Here is a 26,999-nt window from a genome sequence, read left to right as displayed (position 1 = left end):
GCTCTCTTTTGCCATGCAGTCACAGGCAAGGAAATATTCTTATCTGATCAGCCTTAAGGGGAAAACACCAACAAGCACCACCCAAGTCTTAAAGTAACTAAGTATATTCAAAGGAAAGGCAGCTTGGTCACATTTTCTACCATTTTTATTTAAGTATCCCCTCAACTTTGAATTCCCTCTTATAAAGCAACTTTCTTTGGCTAGGGATCTACTCGAGCACCCGTTTTTGCTTTGATATTTAAGACCTCTGAACATACCAACAAGAGACTGGTTTATCTGACAGGAGGTTTTATTTATCTGACTTTGATTAGGGAGATAACAAGATGGGTCTCTTAATCAAGTTAGAAAAGGAAAACTGTTCAGTCATCGGACTTTTTTTGTCACTTTCAGATGAACCCATGGATGTAACAAAATCCATTTACTTCAGAAGAGGCCAAAATTCTCCCACCGACCAGCCTTCCTTTTGCTGATCCAAAACCAAAATACAATGAAACTTCCTTCTAGAATCCCTCAAGCTAGCAGGCCAGAGAGGAAAAATGAGGAGGGAGGGGGGAAAAAACTTTGAATGAGGCACAAAAGGACTTTCACTCCGTTTTATCTCCTCCTTTCCAAGAGGATAAACAGCTGTAGCAATAACTTCCCCCTTGATCTTAAAACTCTGGCAGCGTTGACAAAATTCTTTGTTTGAACGCCACATTTTTATTTTCTTGAAAGAAAGAAGAAAAAGGGGGGGGGGAGCTCCACACACTGACCTTTTCCATAACTACAACCTTATTTCTCACAGAGAAGTGCAAAAGGGGGGGAGGTGGGGGGTTTGGTGAAGGAGAATGCAAACTAATATCCCCCCCCCACAACCTCTTAAAACACATCAGGAGGTCCTTATTTGCTTGTGGAGGGGGGACTCTCTCCATTGAAACAATTTTTGAAAAAATGTGGCAAGGTTTGCTTTCTTTCTCTCCCCCTCTTCTGCTGCATGTCTCTCCCCCCACCCCCCACCCGCTTTTTCTACATCTGGCACCCATACAGTCTACAAGGCTTGGAGTTACTGCTCTTTTTCTGAACTACTGCCATGTTACCCAACACTACGCAGAGTGAATAAAAGAGAGAGAGAGAGAGAGACTGTGTGTTTGCTAAGTGTAAGGGCATGCTTCTGATATTGTGTGAGTGTGTGTGTGTTGAGAGAGAGAGAGAGAGAAACTCCAAGACTATTATATCGCCTCCTAATATTTCCCCTAAAAACAATCAACAAAGGCACATACCCACCCCTGAGTTCACACCGCCTCAGCTGAAGAGTACCCCAGCAGAAACCCGAGGTACCTACGTTGTTGCAGACTGACTCGTTCAATAAAGAATTTTGAGTGTCAACCATTTATGCATGCCTTTGTGTGTTAAAAATGAAAGGCACAGGCTTCAAAGACATGCTTATTAAGTGTGCCTTGGAACAAAATCAATGCCAGATGTGACCAGAGCAACCAAGCCAATCCTTCCCCTCAGCAATGCCTGCAACTCTGGGCAGTATATATATATGGCCCTGTTCCTTGAAGGTCACCTGCAGCTTCGCTCTTCGTCCCCCTCTTCTCCCCCCAACCCACCCACTCACCCCCAAATAATAATAATCAAAGCTTGGATCAAAATGATCCCCTGAGGGAGCAACACATTCAGATAATTAGTTTCACCTTGGGTCTGTACAAAATTCCTCCCCTCAATATATATATATGGGAATCTTGTACAGTATGTCTATCATATCTCTCTCTCTCTCTCTCTCTCTCTCTCTCTCTCTCTCTCTCTCTCTCTCTCTCTCTCTCCACTGGTCTTTGGCCTCAGCTCCTTTTGTACACACTGCGTACAAAAGTCAAAGAAATAATAAGCCCAAAGTTATCTGTCACTTTAAAATGCTCTAACCACAGTTACAGCGCGATCCTATAGCAGGGGCCGGCAACCTAAGGCCCATGGGCCACAAGTGGCCCATGGGGGTCGTTTAACCGGCCCCTGAGCCACTCGCTCAGCGAGTCCCCCCGCACTGCGCTAAACCGCCACAGCGCAGCGCGGGGACTTGCTTCCATGGCGCCGGAAATCGCGTCTGCGCATGTGCAGATGGCGGAAATCACAGGTGCGCACACATGATCCAGCCCATGAAGGGATCTCCACTGGAGTGAACCGGCCCAGGTGAGGTAAACCTTGCTGACCTCTGTCCTATAGGAAAGGTAACAACCTCAGCTAAGCATCATCAGTTTCATTCTAGGAGTTCTTCAGAGGTTATCAGAATGATCCGGTGCTGATTTTCCCATCACTGACTTCCATAAAATACACAGTAAGCAAATTCAAGGCCCCTGGCTTTGTGTCTACTTAAGAGATCTAAAAAATTCTGGAAATTTTGAAGTCATTGGAGGAGGGAGGGTTTTGTCAGGGAAGAAGGGAAATTTGGGGATAAATGGGGAATGAACTACTTTGCATATCAAAAGTCACTTTGTAACTTTATGCATTATGTATATTGGTCTACCATATAATTATCATATCTGGTATATTAAAAGTTACAGTTCATCCAGACAATAATTAACAATTGAATTTATTAAGGTGTTTTGGGGTGTGTCCCTCCCCAAGCAGTGTGAACTGAACGGCAACAAAATTTTGTCGCTCTCTACTTTCTCCCGCTTCCAACTACTCCAACAAGAGGAAGGCCATGATCAAAAGAGGCCTCAGAACCTTCTTCCTTCTCTTGTGACAATGGGAGTGCCTTCCAAGAGACAGAGATGCATCTTGCTCTTGTAGGTGAGAGTTGCACTCGCCAGTGACGTAGCGTGGGTTGTCAGCACCCGGGGCAAGGCAAGTAATTTGCGTCCCCTAACCCATGGATTTGCGCCCCCTAACCCTAACCCCCAGATGTTGTGCCCGGTGCGGCCGGCCCCCCCTGCACCCCCCACGCTACGCCACTGGCACTCGCAGTTGACAGATGAGGACTTAACACAGGAATTGTAACGATGGGATACTGTACATAGTCTTACATAAAGGTTTTCCTGTTGCACACTTTTAGAAATCATTTGGGAGGGGGAGTGAATAGATGAACACCTTGTCTTAAACATTTTGTTCATCATTGTAAAAGAAAGTGTTTCACGATCCCTATTTTTTTTAAAAAAAAATTAATTGAAGGGAAATGAGGAAAAACACGGGGGGGGGGGTTAAAATAGAATTTTTCATTCCCTGCCCCTGGGACTTTTGCATCTCCACTATATGTTTTCAGACCCATGTCTCCACTCCATTCATGGCAGTGTATGCCACAGAGACATGGTATGCAAACAGAAATCTAGGTTTCCCTTAGAGTGTGGTCCTGAATTTTTTTGTGCTTGGGACGGGATGGGGAGCAGATTTGAACAGTGTTAGAAACTGGGGTAGAAAAGCTAGGAGCCAAATGGCTTCTAGAACCTGACCTGTGGGTGCCAAAACAGAATGTCTAGTTGCCCCAGGCGGTCGACAACATTTTTTTAATCATTCTGATAAGCATGCGTTAATACGCAATTCACATAAGTGACACATTGTTAATATCACCTTCTTAGCATAAATTATGAATACATGTTTTAATTTTGTGTTTACAACAAAAAATATTGGTACCGTACTTCGGTTTTCAAAACACTCTACAGTGGTACCTTGGGTTACATACACTTCAGGTTACATATGCTTCAGGTTACAGACTCCGCTAACCCAGAAATAGTACCTCAGGTTAAGAACTTTGCTTCAGGGTGAGAACAGAAATCGTGCTCTGGCAGCGCAGCAGCAGGAGGCCCCATTAGCTAAAGTGGTGCTTCAGGTTAAGAACAGTTTCAGGTTAAGAACGGACCTCCAGAACGAATTAAGTACTTAACCCAAGGTACCGCTGTACTCTTTATTGTTATACTCCTTAACATATTGTCTATCCTTAACATATACTCCGAGGCTTCAAAGCACATACATTTCAGCAATCCTTGAGTGTCTTCCAGGCGTGAAATATGGCACTTAAGAATTTTTGAGGTGCTCGCAAATGGAGAATCTTTAGGCACAAAATGCGCCCGACGCCCTGCTAATTTCAAACCCTGGATTTGGAGGGGAGGGGGAAGCCCCGCTGTGCTAGCAGGAGCCCTTGAGCCGGCATCCACTAGCACACCAGATTAGTTAAATCTGGGCCTATGTTTGCTATGTACAAGAGATGCAGGCCCTACTATGCTTTCCTCTATGCTCATCATGAAAACATATTAAGGCAATTTACGAAAAGCCTACACTCAGATTGGTGGTGGGGAGCATAGATCCATTCCGTAAAACTGGCATCAGCGGACTGGACATCACAGTGAAAAAAGGGCCTATGTTCATTGAGTTCTACAATCAAGTTTACATGAGAGCTCTGCTTGATCAGCTGAATGTACCATCTAGGCCAGGGGTAAGGTAAAGGTAAAGGGACCCCTGACCATTAGGTCCAGTCGTGACCGACTCTGGGGTTGCGGCGCTCATCTCACTTTATTGGCTGAGGGAGCTGGCGTACAGCTTCTGGGTCATGTGGCCAGCATGAATAAGCCGCTTCTGGCAAACCAGAGCAGTGCACAGAAATGCCGTTTACCTTCCCACCGGAGTGGTACCTATTTATCTACTTGCACTTTGACGTGCTTTCAAACTACTAGGTTGGCAGGAGTAGAGACCGAGCAATGGGAGCTCACCCCATCACGGGGATTCGAACTGCCAACCTTCTGATTGGCAAGCCCTAGGCCCTGTGGTTTAATGCACAGCGCCACCCGCGTCCCATAGGCCAGGGGTAGTCAGCCTTTTTATACCTACTGCCCACTAATGCATCTTTCTTGATGGTAAAATTTCCTTACCGCCCACCAGTGCTCGATGGAAGGAGGATTCAGCTTGTACCATAGAACCCCCCCCCACCGCCAACCTAGAATCCTGAGAAGCCCACTAGTGGGTTGTAGGGACCAGGTTGACAACCCCTGATCTAGGCCATCATTCTGCTCTCACGGTAGCCAACCAGATGCCTGTAGGAAGCCCACAAGCAGGGCCTGAGTGAAGCAACATTCTCCCCACCTGTGATTCCCAATGCTACCAGGTACCCAAAATGAACAATAACTTCTCCTTGGTGTGTTCAGCCACCACTTCATAGAATTGTAGAGTTGGAAGGGACCCTGAGGATCATCTGGTCCAATCCTGCCAATGCAGGAATACGCAGACTGTCCTTTACGGGGACCGAACCTGCAACCTTGGCATTATCAGCACCACGCTCAAACCAACTGAGCTATGCATGCACTTGCACAACAGCTGTCCATACAGGGAAATCTGTCATTTTCAGTCTGAGGAAGCAAGGAAGAAAAGCACTGGCAGCTCAAACCACATGGATACTGCCTGCCACATGCTGGTTGCCCCTTGGAGAGTTTTAGTTTGCATTCCCATCAGCAAACACACCACTTTGGTAGCATATGTGCTGCCCCGTAGGGATGGACTTTATATGCTGTGATTTCACACGTTTATATTCTGCTTTCCATCTGGTATGGGCACCAGATTCAAAGCGATTCAGAGTGATTTAAAAAAAACACCACAAACAACCCAGAGTGATAACCAACAAATGGCTACAGAAGCCAGATAAAAAACATCAGAGTAAAGCTACAATGTGCTGAAAACCTGGAGGAATAAAAAGAAAAAAGCAGGGCAAAAGGATAAAGACAGAGTTGGTTGCCAGGCAAGCCTCCCTAGAGCACACATTCCTCAGGCAGTAACAGCAAAAGGCCCTATCCTGGATTGCTTCCTGCCTCTCCTCTGATGGCAGATGGACAGCTTCCAATGAGGACCTTAATACATAGGCAGGGCATGTCTTCATAACACAGAAAACACATCAAGGCAGGGGTGGCTCTCCAAATGCTGCTGGACTGCACCCCTATCACCCCTGACCATTGGGCATGCTGGCTGGGGCTGATGGTTGGTGATGGTCCAACAATGTCTGGAGCAGAACAAGACCCCCTACCCCTGCTTTAAAGCAGTAAGTTTTCCAAAGGAACCAATGGCATGTTGTGAGCTTTTGGCAAAAACTCAAGTGCACCAGGGCAACTCTGAGTGGAGAAGACACAGAGGATCAGGAGGTTAAGAGTAACAAAGGGTAGGGAGGAAAACAATAGCTATGTGCGTAATTATATGGTCCTGCGGTAGAATGAATCCACAGCTTTCAATCTGGGTTTTGAGCCCCTCCACTGATGCTCATACATTTCCCACTGTCGCAGTCCTGCCAGCTACAGACATTCACACCTTGGCTAATGTGAGAAGTGGGTATAATGTGAGCAGTGGGTTTGCCTGACTAAGGGACATTTGGCAACACAAATTCCAAATGCACATAGAATCATACAATAAAACTGTAGAGCTGGAAGGGATCCCAAGGGTCATCTAGTCCAATCCCTTACAATGCAGGAATCTCAACTTAAGGCGTATCTCACTAAAGGCACATTCACACATTGGGTATTTACACAGGACGTGCCAACAGAGGAAATGTGAGCTGCATGTCCGGTTGATCCTATGTACTGTCCAAGAGATGGATATGTACCTCAGGATCTAAAATCTTCACTCAATACTACAATATTGATTTCGTAGCATCTAGTTTGCAGTACATTCTGTGAAACCTACACCTCTCCTCACACGGTTTGTGCCCTATACCTTCAGCAAATAGCGTACCAAGTACAATAAATCAAAGTGGCTTATTTCTAGTCACAAATTAGGGTTTATCATTTTAGTCTGTTTCCATGGGCAAGCAGGACTTTGATTTAAGGCTTAGTTGCTTACATAGCCTTGTGCAAAACAAACCCCAGAATCACCTAACCAAAGGAAGAACACACTTCAGACGCTATCACCTCCCTTGCAAATAGAGACACATAGCTGTGATCTCGTAGGAAGCACTTACATGCGCAATAAACATTACTCCCGTCAGCAGCTGATTACTCTGAAGCTGATTATTTACATTTTGCAAACTGCAAAGAGGGAATAATTAGCTACAGAGAAATCGATTGCAGGGAAATCAAATTACTTGTTACAAACAAAACCAGAAGCACTTCTAAGGCAGCAGCAATAGCCAGGGAATGAACTCAGAATGAATGAATACCTATTACGCTAGACTGTGGCTCATCCACTTGTGAAAGGAAACTGCGCTGACAACATCGTTATATAGTCTATCTATATAGGTGAGGCCTAGTCTGGTTGCTGGAGCAACCAATCCACCTCTTAACTACTATTGGTTTGGTGGGTAAATACAAAGAGGACAGCAGAAACTCAGACAGACTAGTGAACAAAGTTGCAGCCAACCATCAAAAGCCTTTCCTTGTGGGAGGATGCTTAGAAATATCTCTTTGGTTATTTTGGCACACGGTCTCTGCAAACACAAGGGAAGAAGAAGAAGAAGAAAGAAACCACAAATATGCTTACCTATAATTTCCCTTCTTGCTCAGCTGCTCTTTAAAGTGCCCAAGTGTCAGGCTCTGGGCCTTTAACATCCTCCTATAGGGAATTTCCTCTCCACAGAAAAAATAAGTGACAACCAACTCACTAGGCTGGGAAGAGTGAGCAACAGGGAGTTTCTTTGGTTCTTTGTGACTGAAACATAAAAGAAGGGAGGAAAGAAATAGACATTATTTAGAAAGCATTTATGCCATAGTCAGAGAGCACAACTTCATGAGGAGCATATATAGTCACCTAACCACCTATATTAGCTGGATAGTAAAATAAATGCATACACTTGATATCTATTAGTACACCAAACTCCGAAAGTCTCCATGCCTGATAAACATTACCAGTGGATGGTTAGAGGAATGGGGTTTGCATTTAAACACAGAGCATTAAAGCCAAGGGGCAAAACCAGCATACTTTGTGGAGGTTTGAACCCGGAAATGCACAAGCTTTAATTGCCAACCTGAAACCCATGTAAAAATCTCAAACTAGCCACTGAACATGTTTTGTGGCCTAAAGATTTACAGTTGGGGTTGTAGAACCTGTGGCCTATAGTGGATGGCAGCGTGGGGGGCGGGCACTCGCCTAACCTGCTAATGCCCATGTAGCCGTTGCATACAGGGATGGAGAGGGAGCAAGGTAGAAGTGAGGCTGGTGCAGTGCAAACGCACCAGTGGAACTAACCTGCTACTCACACCAGTGCTTTTGCGCCTTGCCAACCTCCCCCTTTCTGTTCCAATATGCAGCAACAACAGAGGCAGCCAGGGGTCAGGTGAGTGCCATTGCCCTACCCCACCTTCTGATATTGCCTGTCATCCTCCATACGCCGATACCCATCTGCTCCAGCCATCATGGCCAATGGGCAGGGATGATGAGAAATGTGGTCCAGAAATATCCAGAGGCCCACAGGTGTCTCATCCCTGCTTTATAGGCTCAAGTCAATTTGGTCCACATGGCAACGCTCCTTGGAGCACAATGTCAGTCTCATTCCCACCTCTAATTTGTTGTTTATATGTTGTATGAGCTTGGTCAAGTCAAGTCATTCCTTTATCAACCTAAAAGCAACCACAACCCTGCTGTCCATTTCCAGACACCAACAGAATAGGCCAAATGGGGGAAGTTGAGCACTGGAGCTTTAGCCCTCCCCATGTATGCAATGGTTCAGTTCAACTACATGGAGTCTGGCTGAGGTGCTTTCTAGCCACTTCTCAGCCAGGTTCACTTTGCCATAGACAACTAGAGTGTTTGTTCCTTTGGGGAGCTTAGCTGAATTACTGAGCTCTCAGGACTGTGTAAGACTTCTTAGGAACTAAACGGTATACAGGTGAATTCTGAGAAAAGATAGCCCTTGAGGAAACTTTCCACTATTGTTCCCAGCACTCTGTAACCTTCTCAGAAGGAGTTGCTGTTGTTGCTGCTATTTAAATTTGGCGGTTGCCCAAGGCAACCCAAAGCAATTTACAACCAAACATGCAGGCAATGAACCCACATAGATATGTTAGAGCCAAAAGAAAAAAGAAATACATTAAAAACATCTTGCCCACTTCTAAAAGGCCATAGATAGTTAAAGACCAAAGGCCTGGCTGCAGAGGAAATTTTTTTGCCTTGCACCTAAAGATATGCGATGGTGCCTTCTGGACCTCTTATGAAGGGGTCCAGGATTATGAGCGCAGGATCTGGGCCAAATCATATGGGGAAAGGTGGTCATTCAGGTATTGTGGATGAAGAATTAAACTCAGTCAGAACCAACTAAGAAACTGCAGTGTTATTCTCCATGGATTTATAGTAATATAAATTGATGGAGAACATCTTCTGAAACTAGTTGCCTGTGAAGCTTCTGTATTTTTCCATGCTGAATTTCTGGACTTTCTTTCAGCAGTGGTTAGATTTTTAAGCCTTCATCTATGTGTTTTGAACTGCATTTTACCAATTTGTTGCATTTTATCAATGATCTCCTTGTTTTTAATGCAACAGACTAACATGGTTATCCTTCTGGAAACTAACTTGATTTCCAAGCCTCTACAACAATGTGGAATACAATCTTGTCTACACACACACACACACACACACACACACACACACCTTTTTGGTGGTGGCCCCATATCTGCGGAATGACCTCTCAACTTTATATTGTTTTAGACAGCAGATAAGAACTCACTCTTTCTGTCAAGCTTTTAGAGGTGGAATGGTTAAGCCATTTTTATGATGCTGTCAATTAAGTTATACATGGTTAAATTAAGTTATACATTTTAAAAAATCTTTTTGCTTATTTTTTTTTTATTGCCTTATCTTTTGTAAGTTGCCCTGCGACTTGTGTGTGTGAGAGAGAGAGAAGGATGGTATAGCAATCTCTTACTAAATAAATAAAATAAATCCAAAGCTTCACATGAGCAGAGGTTTCCAATTCACTTCCGTGTCAAGGCAAACACTTTCTTCTACACTGATGTGAATTAGAAAGCTGCTCATTATGTGTACCAACACATGCATATTAAAAACTGCTGTGTCCAGGTAAGAGATCTGCCTGTTGCACCAGATTCTGTGGTGCAGTTACAGTCAAGCAGATTTTTGGAGCCATGATGTTGTGGAGCCAATGGCAAGAGCAGCAGATAGCTAAGCTCTCCGCACACCTTGGGACTCCCAAGGAAGATCGACCCTCTTAGGGAATAACAAACAACTCAGTTACTCAGCAGAATAGCAACGCCGCTTTGAATGCCATGCAGGCAACTTCTGAGGCAACATTGACTTGGCATGTCAAAAGGTCACAAAGTGTTACTCCACAGTAATTTACTCTTCCTAATTTGTTCCAAGTCTTTGTAGAGTGGCTTCAGGAAGAGAAAAAAAGCTACTCGCACAGACAGCTGGTGGACTTAAGGTCAACCAATTAAAAATGAAAGGCTACAGTCAGGTGGCTTAGCCTGGACTTCAAACATTGCTCATTGCTTAAGATGAAGAGCGTAAGAAAGAAAACTTTAATTATTTAGACTGTAGCAGATTTCTTGTTAAAAGGAACTATCCTGTAATTAGACTAATCCAATCTTTGTCCACTTTACAGGAATGCAAGCTTTTTTAAAAAAATAAAAAAAATCAGAAGACAAGATTTGGAAAAAAAAATGTTTTGTTCTGTTTTCACCCCCCTCAAAAGAGGAAAGACCAAGCATTAGCTGCCACGGAAAGATTACATTTTCAAAGCACCACCCCACTGATAAAACACAAGTTTTGAAAGGTAATGAATGATATCCAAAGCTAGATGTTGCATATGGCAACACTCACTCTTCTGCCGCTACGCTTGCATTGCAGAAAGGACTGTTTCCTCCTGATACAGAAGTCAAGTGGTTGCGATCCCTGGGCTGACTCGAAGCTGAACATCTAAAGGTTGAAAAGCGGGGAGGGGGAGCAGAGAAAGGGAAGAATGATTAAGGATGTCAAAATCCCACCAGTATATCTAATATCCAGGGCAGACAATTACAACTATGCCTGAGTTTTCCAGTGAAAGACAGTAAGGCTCTTTGGCCAAGTAACCGGATTCACTTCCACAAGAGGTTTAAGAAAAACAAACAAGGGCAGAGTTCAATATTCTAATTGTTTATGATAAGAACGGGAGATTATAATTTCTAAGGCAATGTTCCGTTTAATGGCTAGGCCTTTTGTGGCTTTGCACCACCAGACCTTCACATCACCTGCAGTGCCATAAACTTCCACTAGGATGAAGACAGCCAAACTAAAATGGCATTAACTTGCAAGGGGATTTACAAATAAAGCTACTGTGTGGGTTTTTTTACAGCTGTTAAGAAGTTTTGTTTCTTCTCCATCTTAAAAAGGGTTGCGTGAAGCTCAAACTGGACTGGAAAGAGCCTTCCAAAATGACAAAAGCGTTAAGGTCGGGGAGGGGGCAAAGAGGTGGCCGCTGTGCTTCAGCCCCAAGTCACCCCTCCAAGAGGGCTAAATGAACCGCATGAATTAGCATCACATCCTTCCCATCTTTCATTCTCAGGACTGACCACCAGACACGAGCCTGCAAGAACATAGCCCAATTTGCTTTATTTTCTTGCCACAAACCATCAGCTATCTGATAAGGAAGTGAAAACATTCAACTTTTGAAGATAATGTTCACATGTGCAAGACCTTTTTGCACCTATGTTGCAGTAAGGGCAGTAAAGAGGCACCCCAGCACCCAACCTGTAGGAAGGTTACCGTTGTTTCTGTGGCTTGGACACTTCCGCTAGCCTGCGGCAAGCTTCCTCCAGCTGGGCCAGAGTGTTAGGCGGCGTCAGCGGGGGCATGGCAGGATCCTGGACGAAAGGGTGGGCGGGCTGAGCAACACGCGGGTGGCTGCTGCTCCCCCAGAGGTGGTGACGGGCCGGGCGCTCGCCAGGCATGCCTCTGGTGGACTCCGAATTGTAGGCCTTCTTTGTGCTTTGTGTGCTGCAGAGAAGAAGACAGGGGAGAGGGAAGGAACAAGGTTATAAAAGCTGGAAAATATGAGTTTAATAGCAGCTTCTGTTCTGTGCACTCACTCTCCCAAAAAAAGAAAGAAAGAAAAGAAAAAGTCTGTCATAACATGAAAAGGGGCTCTTGCCAAAAACATGACATTTTTGTGGTTTTTCTGGTTCCGCAGAACAGCTTTCATATTAAACCGGAGGAGCAAAAGAGCTCCATTTGTTTTTAGTGATTGTAAAAATAGACAGCTGTGTAATAGATAAATATTTACCGGGAGCAAGAGTGTTGCAGACAGCTTATATTTACCTATGGGGTTTGTGCTTAGATTGTCTTTCACTCTCCAGCATCCACTGCCAGACATTCTGAGAGCGGTCCGCCTCCCCTCCAGGTAGCTGGATTCCTGGTGGTATGGAGAGCCCTCCTCCTTCTCCGCCTGGCAGAATGATGCCATCTGGTAGCTTACAGTTCCTTTTGGGTAGTGTCCCGGTTCGGCTGAGGCTTCAGTGAGAGAGAAAAGAGAAGAGCACTTAAGATTGCTCCTTGTTTGCCGTTCTGCTAGCTTATGCCAGAAACACACAGCACCCCAGCTCTCCTCCTCTTCCCCGTAATCCCCAGCTCTTTGCGATTTCATAAACTACCAACAGCTACCCATTGTTTACAGAGCACGGCGTGAGTCACAGCACTATAGCCAAGTTTTTGACACCTGCCGTTCCCCATGCTCAACCACCAGAGGAAACTTACCCAAACGGCTCTAGCTGAGCCATAGGGAGGTCCACCCCCTTGGAGTGCCCTTTGCACTTTGAGTAGCAATAATAGTCACTGCCCCCGGCGGCGCATAAACACTGGACTCGCTGGGCAGCTTCCGCTTCTATCTGCTCTTTCGTCTTGGGAATGGTGTGGTGGTGGATGTAGTGGTGATGAACGTGGTTGGTGGTCTGCTTTGTGATAAATCCTTTGCCGATGAGCGTGCAGGCTGTGGGGATCGAGGCTGTGCCCGGTGCAAGGAGCAACTTGCCCCCGGGGAGGCGGTCCGGAGAGCGTGCGCGAGGGCTGTGCCGGCCCATGCCAGGTGACTGGCACCCCGGGGTCTTCAGCACTCGGGAGAGGTGGTCGTCTAGGATTGCCTGAGGGTCGTCCTCGTAGCTGCCGGAGGGCAAGAGGGCAAGGGGGTGCTGCGGGTGCTGATTGGCCCCAACCTCTCGGCCAGGCTGTGCGCCCGCAGGTGCGTCAGATCCCTCCTTCTCTTCATCCTTCAAGGGCAAAACACAAATCAATCCATCTGCAGAGCTGAACAAGGGTGATTGAGAAACTGCTCCAGTAGAGGAGATAACAGACCTACAAGGGGGGTGCGGCCAGGTCCATTATTGTCTTTTAAATACCAAGAGGCACGCAGAGAAAACGGGAAGAGGGAATCATTTGCATTTTCGGGTTTTAAAGGCAGGAGAATCAACAGCTTGCCCCTAAGTAGAAGAGGAACGAAGAAGCCCCGTGGTCTTGCCATCTCTTAACATCCCGCTTCGAACCCCCGCCTCTGCTACCCCCTCCTTCCCTCCCTCCCCCCTCCTAGCCAAGGGAGGCTGCAGCCCAGCAGGCGTCCGCCCCTGAAAGGGTTAATCCACCTACCTCTGTGATTTGCTGCAGCCTCTCTTCCAAGCAGTCCATGGTCTCTTGCTCCCGCTTGAGCTTCTCCAGCCGAGAGATGAGCTCGGCTGCGAAGGTGGCCGGTTCCACGGGGGTCATTTCCTTAGGAAGGCGGTGGGTTCGCTACACAGAGCAGGGACAAAAACAGCGAGCCATGTTTAGCAGGCGGCGGAAACCGAGGCAGCTCAGCCCATGCGGCATTCCTGGCCCCGTTCAGCTGGTTGCGTCTCCATGTTTGGATGAAAAGGAGTCCGCAACCAGGCATGGTCTGCTCTGGATTTTTATGAGCCGTTGCCGCGGCCTCATGGAGTGACATTCTCCCCAATAGCGCTTGCCTTCGGCAGGAGCAGTTGGTCGCACTCCGAGGAACCCTGCTTGTTCTCTCTGTAGTACAACCAGCCCATCAGTAACTACTCTGAAGTAGAAAATCTTCAAAGACTGTTGTCAAACATCAAATGAAAAACTCCGAGGTGGGAGGGAGAGACTTTAACTCAAGGAATAAAAGTGGAGTATAAACAGAAAGGAGTTGGAAATTAAAAAAAAATATAATAAGATGTTTGGGGGGGGGGAAAGGGAAGGGAACTGAGGGGGGGAGAAAAAGAGAAGTCAAACGGTTGCAGATCAGAGAAGTGCTGGTAATTTATTTCCTGGCTACACACTGGGCACCTTTGAGGTAGTGTTGTCTCAACAGTGTCCTAGATCTCCCTCTCTCTCTCTTTTTCTCTCTCACTCCCCCCCTCTCCCTGCCCTCCATCTCTTTGTACAGAAAATGAAGGAAGCTGCTGCAGGCAAGCAGTGCTACACTGCTGAGCGTGGCTGCCTCAAGCAGATCTATCAAGGGAAAAGGGAACATCTCCAAATCAAGTGTAGAATATAAAAAAGCAGGCGAGAGAATCTCTGCCAAAAGGAGCTAGGAAAGACCCCCACCCACCCACAATCGCTGCTCTCATCTCCCCACAAGTACTCCCCTCCGTTTCTTTTTGCCTTTACCCTTAAATTCTGCAGGCACACGCACACACAAACACACATTTTATTGTATTTTTATTTTTTAAAGCAGAAAGCCGAACTGCCAGCTCTTTCACATACTACCCATGAGATGAGGTGGGGCCTCTCTCTCTCTCTCTCTCTCTCTCTCTCTCTCTCCTGCAACCACTTAGCTTCAGAAATGATGTGAGGGTAGAAAAAGGCCACTCTGCTGGAAATTGTCACTCTTACACAAGCTGGCTCTATTCAGTTCCCTGATCAAAGCACTGCCTTACAGAGAAAGTCGATTTGCACGCCCCAGGACAAAATAATCTAATTTACAAGCGGAGGCTATAGAACTTTCTTTATGGAAGGGATAGGGAAATATAATAAATAAATAAAGAGAGAGCGCGCACATACACAAAACATCTCCGTACACCTCAAATTATCAATCTGCCTACCTACCTATCTACTAATGTTTTCTCTACTACATAAGGAGAGGGATTTGGTTACACAAATCATGAGACAAGATAGGTTAGCACTTGTCTGGGTAAACAGTTTTGCAGAGAAATGCCTCGCTAGAAGAATCACACCAGCATCTCCCTCAAATCTTCTGTACTTTAAAGGAGAGGGCAAGCCAACCTTCCAAAACATATAGAACCAGATTAGCTGCTTTCCTTGAAACCCAAGAGGCAGAAAAAACACTGGTTTTTTAATTTATTTTTAATTTTTGAAGGCACATATTTGGTACAAATATCCTCTTTCCTTTGCAGAGGCTGGCATGTCTATTTCCTGCCAAGAAGTTGTAAGTGGTGGTAGAAATCCTGGCTCTGCTCAAACAAATAGCAGAACTCCCAGTGACTTCAATGAACACAGGATTTCTCCTGGTGTGTTTCTCTCTCTTTGACGTCCTGGAGCAGACCAGAAAATGCAAAGCATGATCCCTTTTTTTTTTTAGAAAAAAAGAAAGAAAGGGTGGAAAGCAGATGTGGAAGTTAGGGGAGAGATTTAAGAAGAGTCTCTCCCCCCCCCCCATTTCCCCCCTAGCCTTCCATTCATGTGGCTTAAAATGGGTAGGAGGGGGGACACTTCATATCAGTTCTTCAGAGCTAATCAACATGGTGCAAACATACCAGAAGGCAAGTCCATATTCAGTGTCCTCAGAAAAGAGGCAGTGTTTGGGAGGAGGATGAGGAGGGGGAGTTCTACCCAGAATTCATCTTTCCAATGGTGGCTTGGCACATGGAGGCCAGTGTGAAAAGAGAACACAGTGGGGAGGGGGGAAGTATGTCAAATTGGAAAAGGAGTCATACAGGAAAATGGAAACAAGAAAGAACATACAGAGAAGTCTTGCAGGATCATATCAAACATCCGTCAAGTCTCCAATTTCCAATGGGGTAAAAGATATGTGACAGCATAAGAAGACTGCAAAAGCAGGACCTGAGTGCAAGACCACCCTCCTCACTTGGGATTCTACTGTTTGGCAGGTGCTTCTGTAACAGTGGCACTTCGGACACTATGGGACTACAGCTCCCATCATTTTTGCCTGGATTTAGGTTGGTGCGGGTGGTCCCCGCCCCCACAGGATGCAGAGTTGGGGGACACACGAAATCATCATCATCCTATACGTATAGGGGTATCTACTCAATACTTCTGAAAATAAGGAATATTTAGGAGGGGCGCCCAATTTTGTCCTCTCTCAGCAGAGACATCACCTTGCCAACAAAGGTCCGTATAGTTAAAGCTATGGTTTTCCCAGTAATGATGTATGGAAGTGAGAGCTGGACCATAAAGAAGGCTGATCGCCGAAGAATTGATGCTTTTGAATTATGGTGCTGCAGGAGACTCTTGAGAGTCCCATGGATTGCAAGAAGATCAAACCTATCCATTCTGAAGGAAATCAGCCCTGAGTACTCACTGGAAGAAGAAAAGGACTGGGGCTCCAATACTTTGGCCACCTCATGAGAAGAGAAGACTCCCTGGAAAAGACCCTGATGTTGGGAAAGATGGAGGGCACAAGGAGAAGGGGACGACCGAGGACGAGATGGTTGGACAGTGTTCTTGAAGCTACCAGCATGAGTTTGACCAAACTGCAGGAGGCAGTGGAAGACAGGAGTGCTTGGCGTGCTCTGGTCCATGGGGTCACAAAGAGTCGGACACGACTAAACGACTAAACAACAACAGGGTGTCTTATTACCAAAGTCTACCCCTGGCCCCAGGCTTGCCCATACCTAGTCTAGAAGCTCACAAGGCAGAGTATGAAGGAAACAGCCAGGTAACCTTTTGACCTGCCCACTGCCCTTAGCATATGGTACTCAGAGTGACAGGGATACGGGTTTTTCGTAGCCAGCAAAAAGGAAACATTGAGGGAAAAGAGGCAGGCGGAAAACTTTCAGGTTTAAACCTAGAAAGAATTTCTCGTGCACCAGGAATGAAACTCTGGAAGTACATTTTTAGGAAGCTTATCTAAACATGTTGGATAACTGCTGGTGTAAGGCACCTGGTATCTTGTTTAGCTATACAAGGAAGGAAGGAAGGAAGGAAGGAAGGAAGGAAGGAAGGAAGGAAGGAAGGAAGGAAGGAAGGGAGGGAGGGATGCTTGGATCTGTCTTCCACCATCTTGTACATTCCTTCCTCTTCTTTTATTTTAGGCTGATGCAACTTTGCATTCTAACCAAGCCAAACCAAACACCACCCAACGGATAAGCATTCCATCTCTCTCCTATATTGAAGCAAGCAACAACAAGGAATGGCTCAAAAAGGCATCAAGGCTAAATTCATCTAGAGATTGCATAGCCTTATCAAAGTGCCATGACTGGACAAAGTAGCTCAGATATGAACAGAGATTGGCTTCAATCCCTACTGCCGCCGCCACACTATGAAGGAAGCTTAATGACATGGCCTATCTTGCCTCTGAGAGGTTTTTATGTCCATAGAACACAAAGAGCAAAAAAGCTGGAGAGAATACATAGCCCCCATGAAAGAGGATGTGTGTTGCATGCAGAAGAACCTCCATCTCAAGTGTAAAAATAAAAACAGTAAGTATCAGATAGTCGGGTGATAAGAAAGGCTGTTGGCCTAAAACCCCGAAGAGCTGCTGCCAATCAGAGTAGACAAAACTAGGCTGGATGGACAAACAGGGCTGTTTCCTATGTCCCCTTATGCTGGTTGGAAGAAGCGTGGAACTCCATCGCTACTGCCTCCAGTGAAGATGAGTCCAGTTGCCCCAGGTAAGCACCATTCATAGGATGTGGGCAGTGAGCCTGCTGTGCCATTTCTAGGAAACACAAACCCCTGTGTTGCAAAATGTGACAATCTACAAAAATGCAAATGCAAGTCGCTGGCTAATAACTGTTTGTAAATATATAATCGGCATGATGTCATTCAAAATATATAAATAAGCCACTTCAAAACTATCTATCATCTATCTATCTATCTATCTATCTATCTATCTATCTATCTATCTATCTATCATCTATCTATCTATCATCTATCTATCTATCATCTATCTATCTATCTATCTATCTATCTATCTATCTATCTATCTATCTATCATCTATCTATCTATCTATCTAATACAACACATCTCGCAAAATATACAAGTGCAAGTTGTTATATGTATCAGAGTCAAACAAAGATTCAAACAACCAATGAATAGCGAGGAACACCAAACCGTCTCTCAAAGGAAGACGTCTCACAAAAGTCTGGAAAGGACAGTGCATTCGGAATAGTTCAACTGTTTCGGAATAAAGTCTTTATCAGCGAATAATTATCAATGAAATATATATACTAGTGAAGATCATACTAGTGGGTATCACTGGATAATGTAGCTGCTGATGAAGTGATCTTTGTTTGACTCTGATACATATAACAAGTTGCAGTTACTTGTATATTTTGTGAGATGTGTTGTATTATAGATAGATGATAGATTGATAGATAGATAGATAGATAGATAGATAGATAGATAGATAGATGATAGATAGATAGATATAGACACACACACACACACACACACACAGTTTTGAAGTGGCTTATTCGTATATTTTGAATGACATCATGCCGATTATATATTTACTAACAGTTATTAGCCAGCGTGTTGTGTTTGCATTTTGGTAGACTGCCATTTCTAGGGGCTTCTCTCTTCCCAGTTTTGCTTAGCACACTTTTAGGGCAAGTAAGTCTTGATGGGTTCTCTCTATCGCCTGAACAAACTCAAGTACTTACTGGAAAGTGAGGTAGAGAAACTTGACCGTTGGCCTTGACGCTCCGATGTATTTCCCGCTGGAGTTGCTTTTTGCTCCCGAGTCTGTATGGAGGGATCCCATCACTAGAAGTAAAGGGATACAAATTGTTATTTTTCAAACAAGGTACTCAGCTAAGATGCAATGAAACAAACATGGAAGCATCTCCCGCTGCCCAACAACAACAAAAAGGGTGCTTAAATAGTACTGGCTCAAACTCCAGCCCTGAAACTCCACCTCCTTCACTCATTTAAGAAAAGAGAATTTGACAGCCCTACTTCAGAGATTCTCGTAGGTGGTTGTAGAACAGAGAGGCAGGTTGATGGGCTGAGTATTTGACCAATCTGCTGTCTTTTGCCCACAGGCCTACACAAACTTGGAGCTGGGCCTTCAGATAACTAGTCATGTGTCAAAACGGTTTCTTCCTCTTCCACAGTCAAACTTCGCTGAAAAACATTTATTCTTTTATTTACTTTAAGAGTTTATATATACTGCTCATCAACTGAATAATATTTGAGTGGTTCATAGAATATTATGTTTTTATATATGTTGGAAGTCGCCTAACAACAACAACAACAACAATTCTTCTGCCTTTCCTCTTGAAGGACCCTAGACTGGCTAACAACACATCGTACAGATAAAATCAGAATGGTGGCATGATATTTATTCATTCCAGTACAAACAGATACATATTAAAACATTAGAAACCACGGACAAATTACATCCTCCATAACTAGCAATGTATATTATTCTGAGCTTAGAATTAGTAGCCAGCAAATGCCAGAATAAACAGGAAGGCCTGCATAAAAGTTCATCACGGTTGAAACCAAGAGCCAACACAGAAAAGGCCCTCCGTTGGGTTGTCACACCCTGTACCTCAACTAGCAGTAGCTCCACCAGAAAAGCCTGCTCCAATTATCTTAGCAAATGAGCAGGTCTATACAAAAAGCAAGTGTTTCTTCAGAAATCCAGGCCCCAAGTTGCAGAGAGCTTATGCCTAAAGAAATCTCTATGTGCAAAAACAAAAACAACCCTGCAGGGCAAAATGACAATATGTTCTGCTTCCTAACTTCTGCAATCTGGTTACTACGCCTCCCCCTCTTGATAATTTCTTTACTGAGTTTGCTCGTTTCGGTGTCTGTATATGCATGTAAATTAGGATACAAATAGGATTAAAAAGGCATATTGCAAACTGGAATATGGTTTTGCCTGCCAGCATTTACATCTAACTGTTACATATGGCGCACTGAAAACAGGAAGAACAGCTGCTGTTTGGCAGAGTGGTATGGCTTTTGTCCCTACTCCTTTTGTAATATGGAAAGCAGGAATTGTGGAAATTTCCAGTGGTGGGATCTGTAAGTCCCAATGTGGGCTGAACCTGTGAATGTGAACTGCCTGTGTTTGCCCCCTCTGTGTTTGTGTGCGTATGTGTAACTTAGGATGAAGACATGCAACATTTCAGAGCAATAGGGCCACTCTGTAATTTCCTCACTGCATTGAGCTTGAATGAATGTTTCTGCTCCAGGATCAATCTCAGGCTTATGGTTTGGTGTAGTTCTGCAGATCTGAAGCACAAGCTGGCTATGCCTGGTCTGACTGGCTGGCTCGTCATGAAGACTGCAACATGCAACTTGGCCCAATCAATGAGAGACAGATGACTAAGCCAGAATTCTTTTCCTAGACAGGCCCACCTGGCACTTCAGTTGCAAAGCTAGGCTTGCTCCATGTCTGAGGGACATCCTTGGAAGGTCTCTTTTCACCCACTGCATGCCTTCACTGTGACTTTCATGGCTCTAGCCCAGGGATGGGGAACCAGTGGCCTTCCAGATGTTGTTAGACTGCAACTCCCATCAGCTCCAGACAGCTGGCCAATAGTCAGGGATGATGGGAGGGGGACTCCTTCAAGATCATCTAGAGAACCACTGGTCTCCCCATCTTTGCTCTGTCATTTAAGAAGGAAAGCCTGTATAATATACAGGTTTCTTTAAACACCTGTGTGCACACCTAGGAACCCTGATCATTCAGGGAACCCAGACACACACACACACACACACACACACAACTTTTTAAAATGTGTGCATATTAGCCAAATTTTGTGTTTGCTGCTGTGATAGGGATATCGCCTGCTTTTGTTCATGCATTACTGTTAGCCTAAATCCAAAGGATGAGCCATGGTTGCCTTTCTCTATAATCTTTATTGTAGAGCCTATTATTCCAAAAGTCATTGAGACTACATACTACATGAATGTTAGTATAAATGAAAGCTGCCATACGTAAATCAGGGCTGCCATCCAGAATGCCATTTGAGCGAATTTTTTTGAAAATTGGTCAAAATGACTGGGAAAATGCATATGGGAACTGTTGATTGGGGGGGTGAATTTCCTAAGGAATAGCTTAAAAACTTCATTTTGGGGGGATTTCACTTCTTGAAATATGGCAACCCTAGATAGGTGCTTTCTTTAAGGGTGTTCCAACACACAAACCGTTTTCAGCTCAGTTAATAGAGCATGAGATTCTTAATCTCGGGGTAGTGGGTTTGAGCCCCACATTGGGCAAAAGATTCCTCTGTTGCAGAGGGTTGGACTAGATGACCCTCTTAGTCCCTTCCAACTCTGTAATTCTATGACTCTATGAATAGTATGTCCTGCTGAACACAATTACACTTCAAGAAAAAAACAGTGGACTGGTCGCCAGCCCAATTTTTGTTGTTGTTGGACTTGAGCTCCCATCAGTCCCCACCTAGCAAGGTCAACAGCTAAGGATGACGGGACTCGTAGCCTGGGATCATCTAGAGGGAGATAGGTTCTCCATTTCCCAGCAAAGCTTTCCATGCATGTCCAGTCCCATTTTAATGCACTTTCCATCTGCGCTAGGCTGGGCCGTTCATATATTGACAACTGCACATGAGCAATGGATGTCCTGGACACCTGAACTACAAAATGGGCCAACGCATGCCATAGCTGCAGAAAACACAACCAGGGATACATGGAGCGCAGACAAGGGCTTTCCAAATGGCACACATATTACACAGATCAGGCCTAATATTTGTGGAAAGATCTGTTTTGTCTGACAAGGAGAAAGAACATGCAGACTTGCTGTGAAGGCATCCTTTATTTACTACAGAGCTTCAGATAAAAGCATTTGCCAGAATTTGCACTGGCCCTGCAGAACAACACCAGCTCCAAACAAACAGGACGCTCAGTTTCCCAAATATTTAACAGCCCCTGCATCACCCCAAAGTCCATTGCGGGGGATCAATAAATAAATATTTCTAGACAGGGATGTGATCCACCTCTCCAAATTTTACTTGTAGATAGTAATAACTGATCAGTCACTAGGGGTTTCTTCTAGATAGCTTTATCTAGGCTGACTATAGATAGTTCAAGCAATTTGTTTCTTCTACTCAGCCTTAACAGTCATCAATGGACAATTTCAAATTTGCATTCATTTAAATAATTCTGGCACCCCTGCTTCCCGGAAGAGGAAACAACCTTTTCACGTACACAAAGCATTTGCTCCCAACAGATGTGTAAATATGAATGGCTCTGTGGACGAATACTGGACGCTGTACCAAACAGCTATAAAGCAAATACATGCTGGGTTGTATGAAAGCTACACAGTCCATCCAAATCAGCAATTGTGGGTTTGCTGGGTGAAAGAAATAAACCAACCCCCAAGTCATTGCTCATTCGCCCACTTCCACATAGGCATGAGGTTTGTTCACCAAATTATTGTGGGCTGTGGAGCTTTTAAATGTGGCATTTCATTCGGAACTCTCAAAATTCTTTCTGAAGATTCACATCTGGTGAAAATAGTTTCATTGGGAGAGTGGACGTCCGTTCCTTTTGGCCTCCCCAAAAGCAAAAAGCAAAAAAAAATCTGAATAAAGTAATTCCATGGGGCTACTTCTTGAGCGACTGGAATCTTCAGCTGGTGTGGAATGAAACAACCTGCTTCCTGACTGGCTGGAAGAGGTGCTCATGGAACATTACAATTCCAACATTTGCATTGGCTACATGTTGTTTTCTGGAAGCAATTTAAGTGTCAGCTTTAATCTACAGAGGCCAGAATTCTTGAAGAGTCCAAAAGAGGCTGCTTCCACACATAAGAAGTTCCAACTGCAGTCTTACACAACTGCCAGAAAGCACCCCCTTAGCAGTGTCATCTGGACAGCAAAGGTGTGGAGACTTGCCATGGCCAGCGGCTAAACATCTTTCTAAAGCATTATGCATTGTTTGCATTCAATCTTGGCTGGTGTTCCCTGTGGTCAGTGGAGCATTTTTAACATTTGTGCAATTTCATCCGCCTCCACCTTCCAAGAAATGGAGGAAGCAAAGATGGCACCCAAATAGTTTGTGCTAACCATAGTTGGGAGCTTCCAAATGGAAGACAGGCAAACCACAGTTTACAGTTACTTGTCTGCTTCCCCACCTGCTCAGCCCTCAGCTTTGTCACTCCCATTTCCAACAGTATTTCACACAGAATTTCCATTTCCTCTTGAGTGGCACAACAGTGCCCAAATCTGCAGTTTGCCAAACAAGCTGTAACCTTAGACAGCGAACACAATTGTGGTTTTCAAGTCAGCTTCATACCATGGTTTGACATCTTGGATTGCCACCCTCTTGACACAGCACTTTGTGAACAGGCAATGGCATCATTTTGAAATTCCTCCACGGCTTTCTCTACTGATGTTGATGAAGCTGTAGAGCAGGTGGTGGGAAGTCTCCACCCCAATTAGGCCCTGCAAGGCATTTTCCCCAAACCATGAGCAACAAGCCCCACACCAGACACCATATCAGGTATGGACACAGCAACCAAGAGGGGCTAGCAGACACCAGGATTTGGCTGTGCTGCAGAAGTCCTGGTGGAGAAATCGCTTTGAGGTGCCTCCAGGGGAGTGATTCAAACATGAAACAAGTAAATAAATAGCCATAATGGGGAATGCAGGAAATTAACCAACCCCTGCTGAAAGCAGGGCTTGAGGTCACTGATCAGCACAGACTTGGGTCAACCTGGATCTTCCTTTGCAGCATAGCTTGATCTCAAGCCATCTTGCAAAGGATAAATGGGTTACCTGGAATCATGGTGACATCAAGTGATGGATAGGTGGGCAGCCCTGCCCACTGTGGGTGGGTAAATCCAGGATCTGGCCCGTCACCTGGAGGTGGTTATCCAGGCTGTAGAACAACCTTCCCCAACCTTACATCCCCTGACGCTGCTACAATGCAGCCTCTGTGATCCCCAGGCAGCATGGCCAAAGGTCAAGGACGATGAGGGTTGTAGTTCAACAGTATCTATGGGCACATGGTTAGGAAAGATTGCTGTAGAGGAACGCTCTCATTCAGGTTTCAAGAGCTGAGGTGTATGCTTCTAAGCAAGGCTGGTGAGAAAAATGTGCATTGTAAGATGGTGTGTTCCTATTCTGATTCTCTAGCAGTGATGCATGGGTTTGTGAAAAAGCCAGCCTCTTCACTTTATCTGACCCTGAAACGTGTGGCTTATGTCTGCTACTAGAGTAGGTACAGGCTCTCTTCTTTGCTAATGCTGAACTTTGGTGTGGTTTGCTTAGATTCTAAGCCAGAGGCAGTCAACATGGCATCCTCCAGATGTTGTTGGATCACAGCTCCCATCATCTCTGGCCTTTGGCCACGGTAGCTGAGGCTGCTGGGAGTTGTAATCCAACACCCTCTGGAGGATCCCATACTGATTACTCCTGCTCCAAGTCTTAGAGTCAAACAGAGTTTGACCTTTGGATCCTTTGTAGGACTGCAATGGGAGGAAGCCCCAGTGAACTCCACAGAGCTTACTTCTGAGCAGACAAGTAAAAGATCACACTATTAGGATTTTTCTCGTCAACTTGGACTGGAATTACTTGGCATACAGCAAAAATACATATGCAACATTTGGACAGACGAAACAGCATGTCGCAAAAACAATTCGCATGGCTTGCTCAAGTAAGAGACAGCTGCACCATCAACCAGGAGGAAGTTTGTTCTCCCTTCCCAGTTTGCTACATTTGTTCTTTAGGTTCTGCCAAGAAAGCTGCTGGACAACCAAGAAAGAAACATCGCGCAAACACCTCTTATGTCTTCACTTAAGCTCCAGTGGATGCAGAAATGAAATGCCAGCCATAAATCTAAGACAGGCTAGGATCCCATTCCAAGTATCCCAAGGGGGAGGAGATGCAAAGTTTAGCTCTTTGAAGGCAAAAGCATCCTAGCAGTTTTTGGACACTATGAGCGTTTCTGCATCCAGAGAGAGAGGACAGCATAGAACTGTCAAGTGTATTGAATGTGGCAACTCCATCAAGGCAGAGGCAGGTGGGGAGGCTGTTTTACCAAATACATGCTGTTTAGATGCAATTGCATACCCCCGAAGCTTCAGTCAAGAATGACCCATGCTCCACATAAACAGAGTTTCACACAGAGGCAGATCTCTTTGCAAGAAAGAACTTGCCATCTAAAGGAGCAAGAGGTTGCAAACCTGTGGCCCGTCGAGACGCTATTGGGACTCCCATCTCCCAACAGCCCCCAGCCAACATGGCCAGTGACTGGGGATGATGGGAGTTGCAGGCCAGCGACATCTGGCGGCCCCCGCAGGTTCCTCACTCCTGCACTACAGCCTGACAGAGGAATAGTAGACAAGGGATGAATGAGAGCCACTTGTATGGATAGGACTGGGTAGTCCTAGCAGTGTTGCAGCACAAGCAAAGTCAAATAATGAGCAGTGCATGGGGATCCATAGAAAATCATGCGGCTTGCCTGTATGAGGTCCTGTGTTTAGTCCTTCGCAACTCCATTTAAATGATCTCAGGCAGCAGCTCTGAAGCCATGAAGAGCTGCTGCCAGTCAGGGCTTCACTCTGTATAAAGCAGGCATAGGCAAACTTGGTCCTCCAGATGTTTTGGGACTACAACTCCCATCATCCCTAGCTAACAGGACCAGTGGTCAGGGATGATGGGAGTTGTAGTCCCAAAACATCTGGAGTTTGGGGGTGCCTGGTATAAAGCATCATATGTCCAGTTGTAACTGAATGCTACCTGGTGGGGTGGAATAGTGAGCCAGGGGAAACATGGAAACGTAATGCTTTCCCTTCCACTAACTGCCTTTTTTCCCTATGTGATGCTTTATTAAATAGATTCTGAGGATAGAAACACCAAAAGCTTGACATGCCACAGTTGGGCATTTTCTTACTTGGCTTTATTTTGTCTCATTTAGGGAGCATCTTCCTTGCGATAAGGGAAAGTCCTCTAAATGGAAACTTACCAATACACATTCACTACGAGTCCACCATGATGGCAGTCTAAGTGTCCATGTGACACTCCTCTCCCATTCATTGAGGCCTCCCCGATTAGCCCGAATGTTTTGAGTGCTCCCTAACACCACAATTTGGGTAAATGAGGGTGTCCTCTTAATTGGCTGACTCAAACAAGCAGCTATCTTGGTTGCGGGGGATGGGGGGGTGGGAGATGTTAATTACAATTAAATAGAAAGGGCTGGCGAATCTCATTTTAAAAAGAAGGGTGGCGTTACTGAACAGCCCTGAGAAACAGAACTGAGAATCGTAACGAGGGCTTGCAACAAGCTTCCTAAACTCCAGTTCTTGGGTATTTAAAATAAAAGGGCATTGAAGGAAAGTAAGAATCCATAATGCATTAAATACAGAAAAGACGGGCAGCTGGTGCTTGAATTTCAAGTCTAACAAGGGTAGCCAAGAAGATCAAGTGAGGTTACAAGGGAGAGAATTCTTGACTTTTATTTTTGGCTCAAGCCCTGTTTCAGCCAAAGGTTCACAGGGTGGGCTTAGCCAAGTTTCTGCCTGCCTGCCTGCCTGTCTCTCTGCCATCTAAAAAAAACGAGAACAATGGCGGCTGCACCTCATAAGGTAGCTGCAAGATCACAGAAAGAGAGAATGTGCAAAGCATTTTTACAAGCTGAGTCAGAATGGTACAGAAGTGTTGGACCTGAATGAGCGAGGTCCTGCCCAGCCATGAAGCTCATCTGGGTAAGTCTCAATTTATCAGGATAAAATATATTGTAGGAGTTGGTGTGAGGCTAAAACAGCATCACCTCATAGATACTATGCTAGTTCCTTAGAAGATTAGCGGAACCCAGAGCTGATACAGAAAAAACATATCTAAGGGCTGTTGCCAACCAAGTAGACCCATTGAAATTAGCAAACCTAAGCTAGTTATGTTTGTTAATTTCAGTGAGCCTGCTCAGAGTAGGACCAACATTGGGCACAACTCTAATCCAACAACAAAAACCAAAGGTC

At 45.1% G+C, this 26,999-nt stretch overlaps 1 protein-coding gene and 1 long non-coding RNA gene across 4 annotated transcripts in view; one reads left to right on the top strand and one right to left on the bottom strand.

The window, feature by feature from the left end:
* LOC309363599 overlaps positions 1–26,999 on the top strand; it is a 184,481-nt gene that overhangs the window by 123,169 nt on the left and 34,313 nt on the right. The gene's annotated exons all lie outside the window — the stretch shown is intronic.
* The window catches only part of AXIN2 (axin 2), a 49,389-nt gene that overhangs the window by 6,321 nt on the left and 16,069 nt on the right, over positions 1–26,999 (bottom strand). For all 3 annotated transcript variants that reach the window (XM_081899626.1, XM_081899628.1, XM_081899627.1), the window contains exons 4-10: positions 18,709–18,811; positions 13,504–13,644; positions 12,622–13,130; positions 12,187–12,378; positions 11,635–11,865; positions 10,714–10,809; positions 7,423–7,590 (exon numbers count right to left, since the gene is read on the bottom strand). In XM_081899626.1, the coding sequence (XP_081755752.1) occupies positions 7,423–7,590; positions 10,714–10,809; positions 11,635–11,865; positions 12,187–12,378; positions 12,622–13,130; positions 13,504–13,644; positions 18,709–18,811 (1,440 nt within the window). The remainder of the gene's footprint in view (positions 1–7,422; positions 7,591–10,713; positions 10,810–11,634; positions 11,866–12,186; positions 12,379–12,621; positions 13,131–13,503; positions 13,645–18,708; positions 18,812–26,999) is intronic.

The sequence above is a fragment of the Podarcis melisellensis genome (genome assembly GCF_964234715.1).
Source record: "Podarcis melisellensis genome assembly, chromosome: 2".
NCBI lineage: Eukaryota > Metazoa > Chordata > Lepidosauria > Squamata > Lacertidae > Podarcis > Podarcis melisellensis.
Note: the sequence above shows the minus strand (reverse complement) of the source record. Positions and strands in the feature narration are given on the sequence as shown.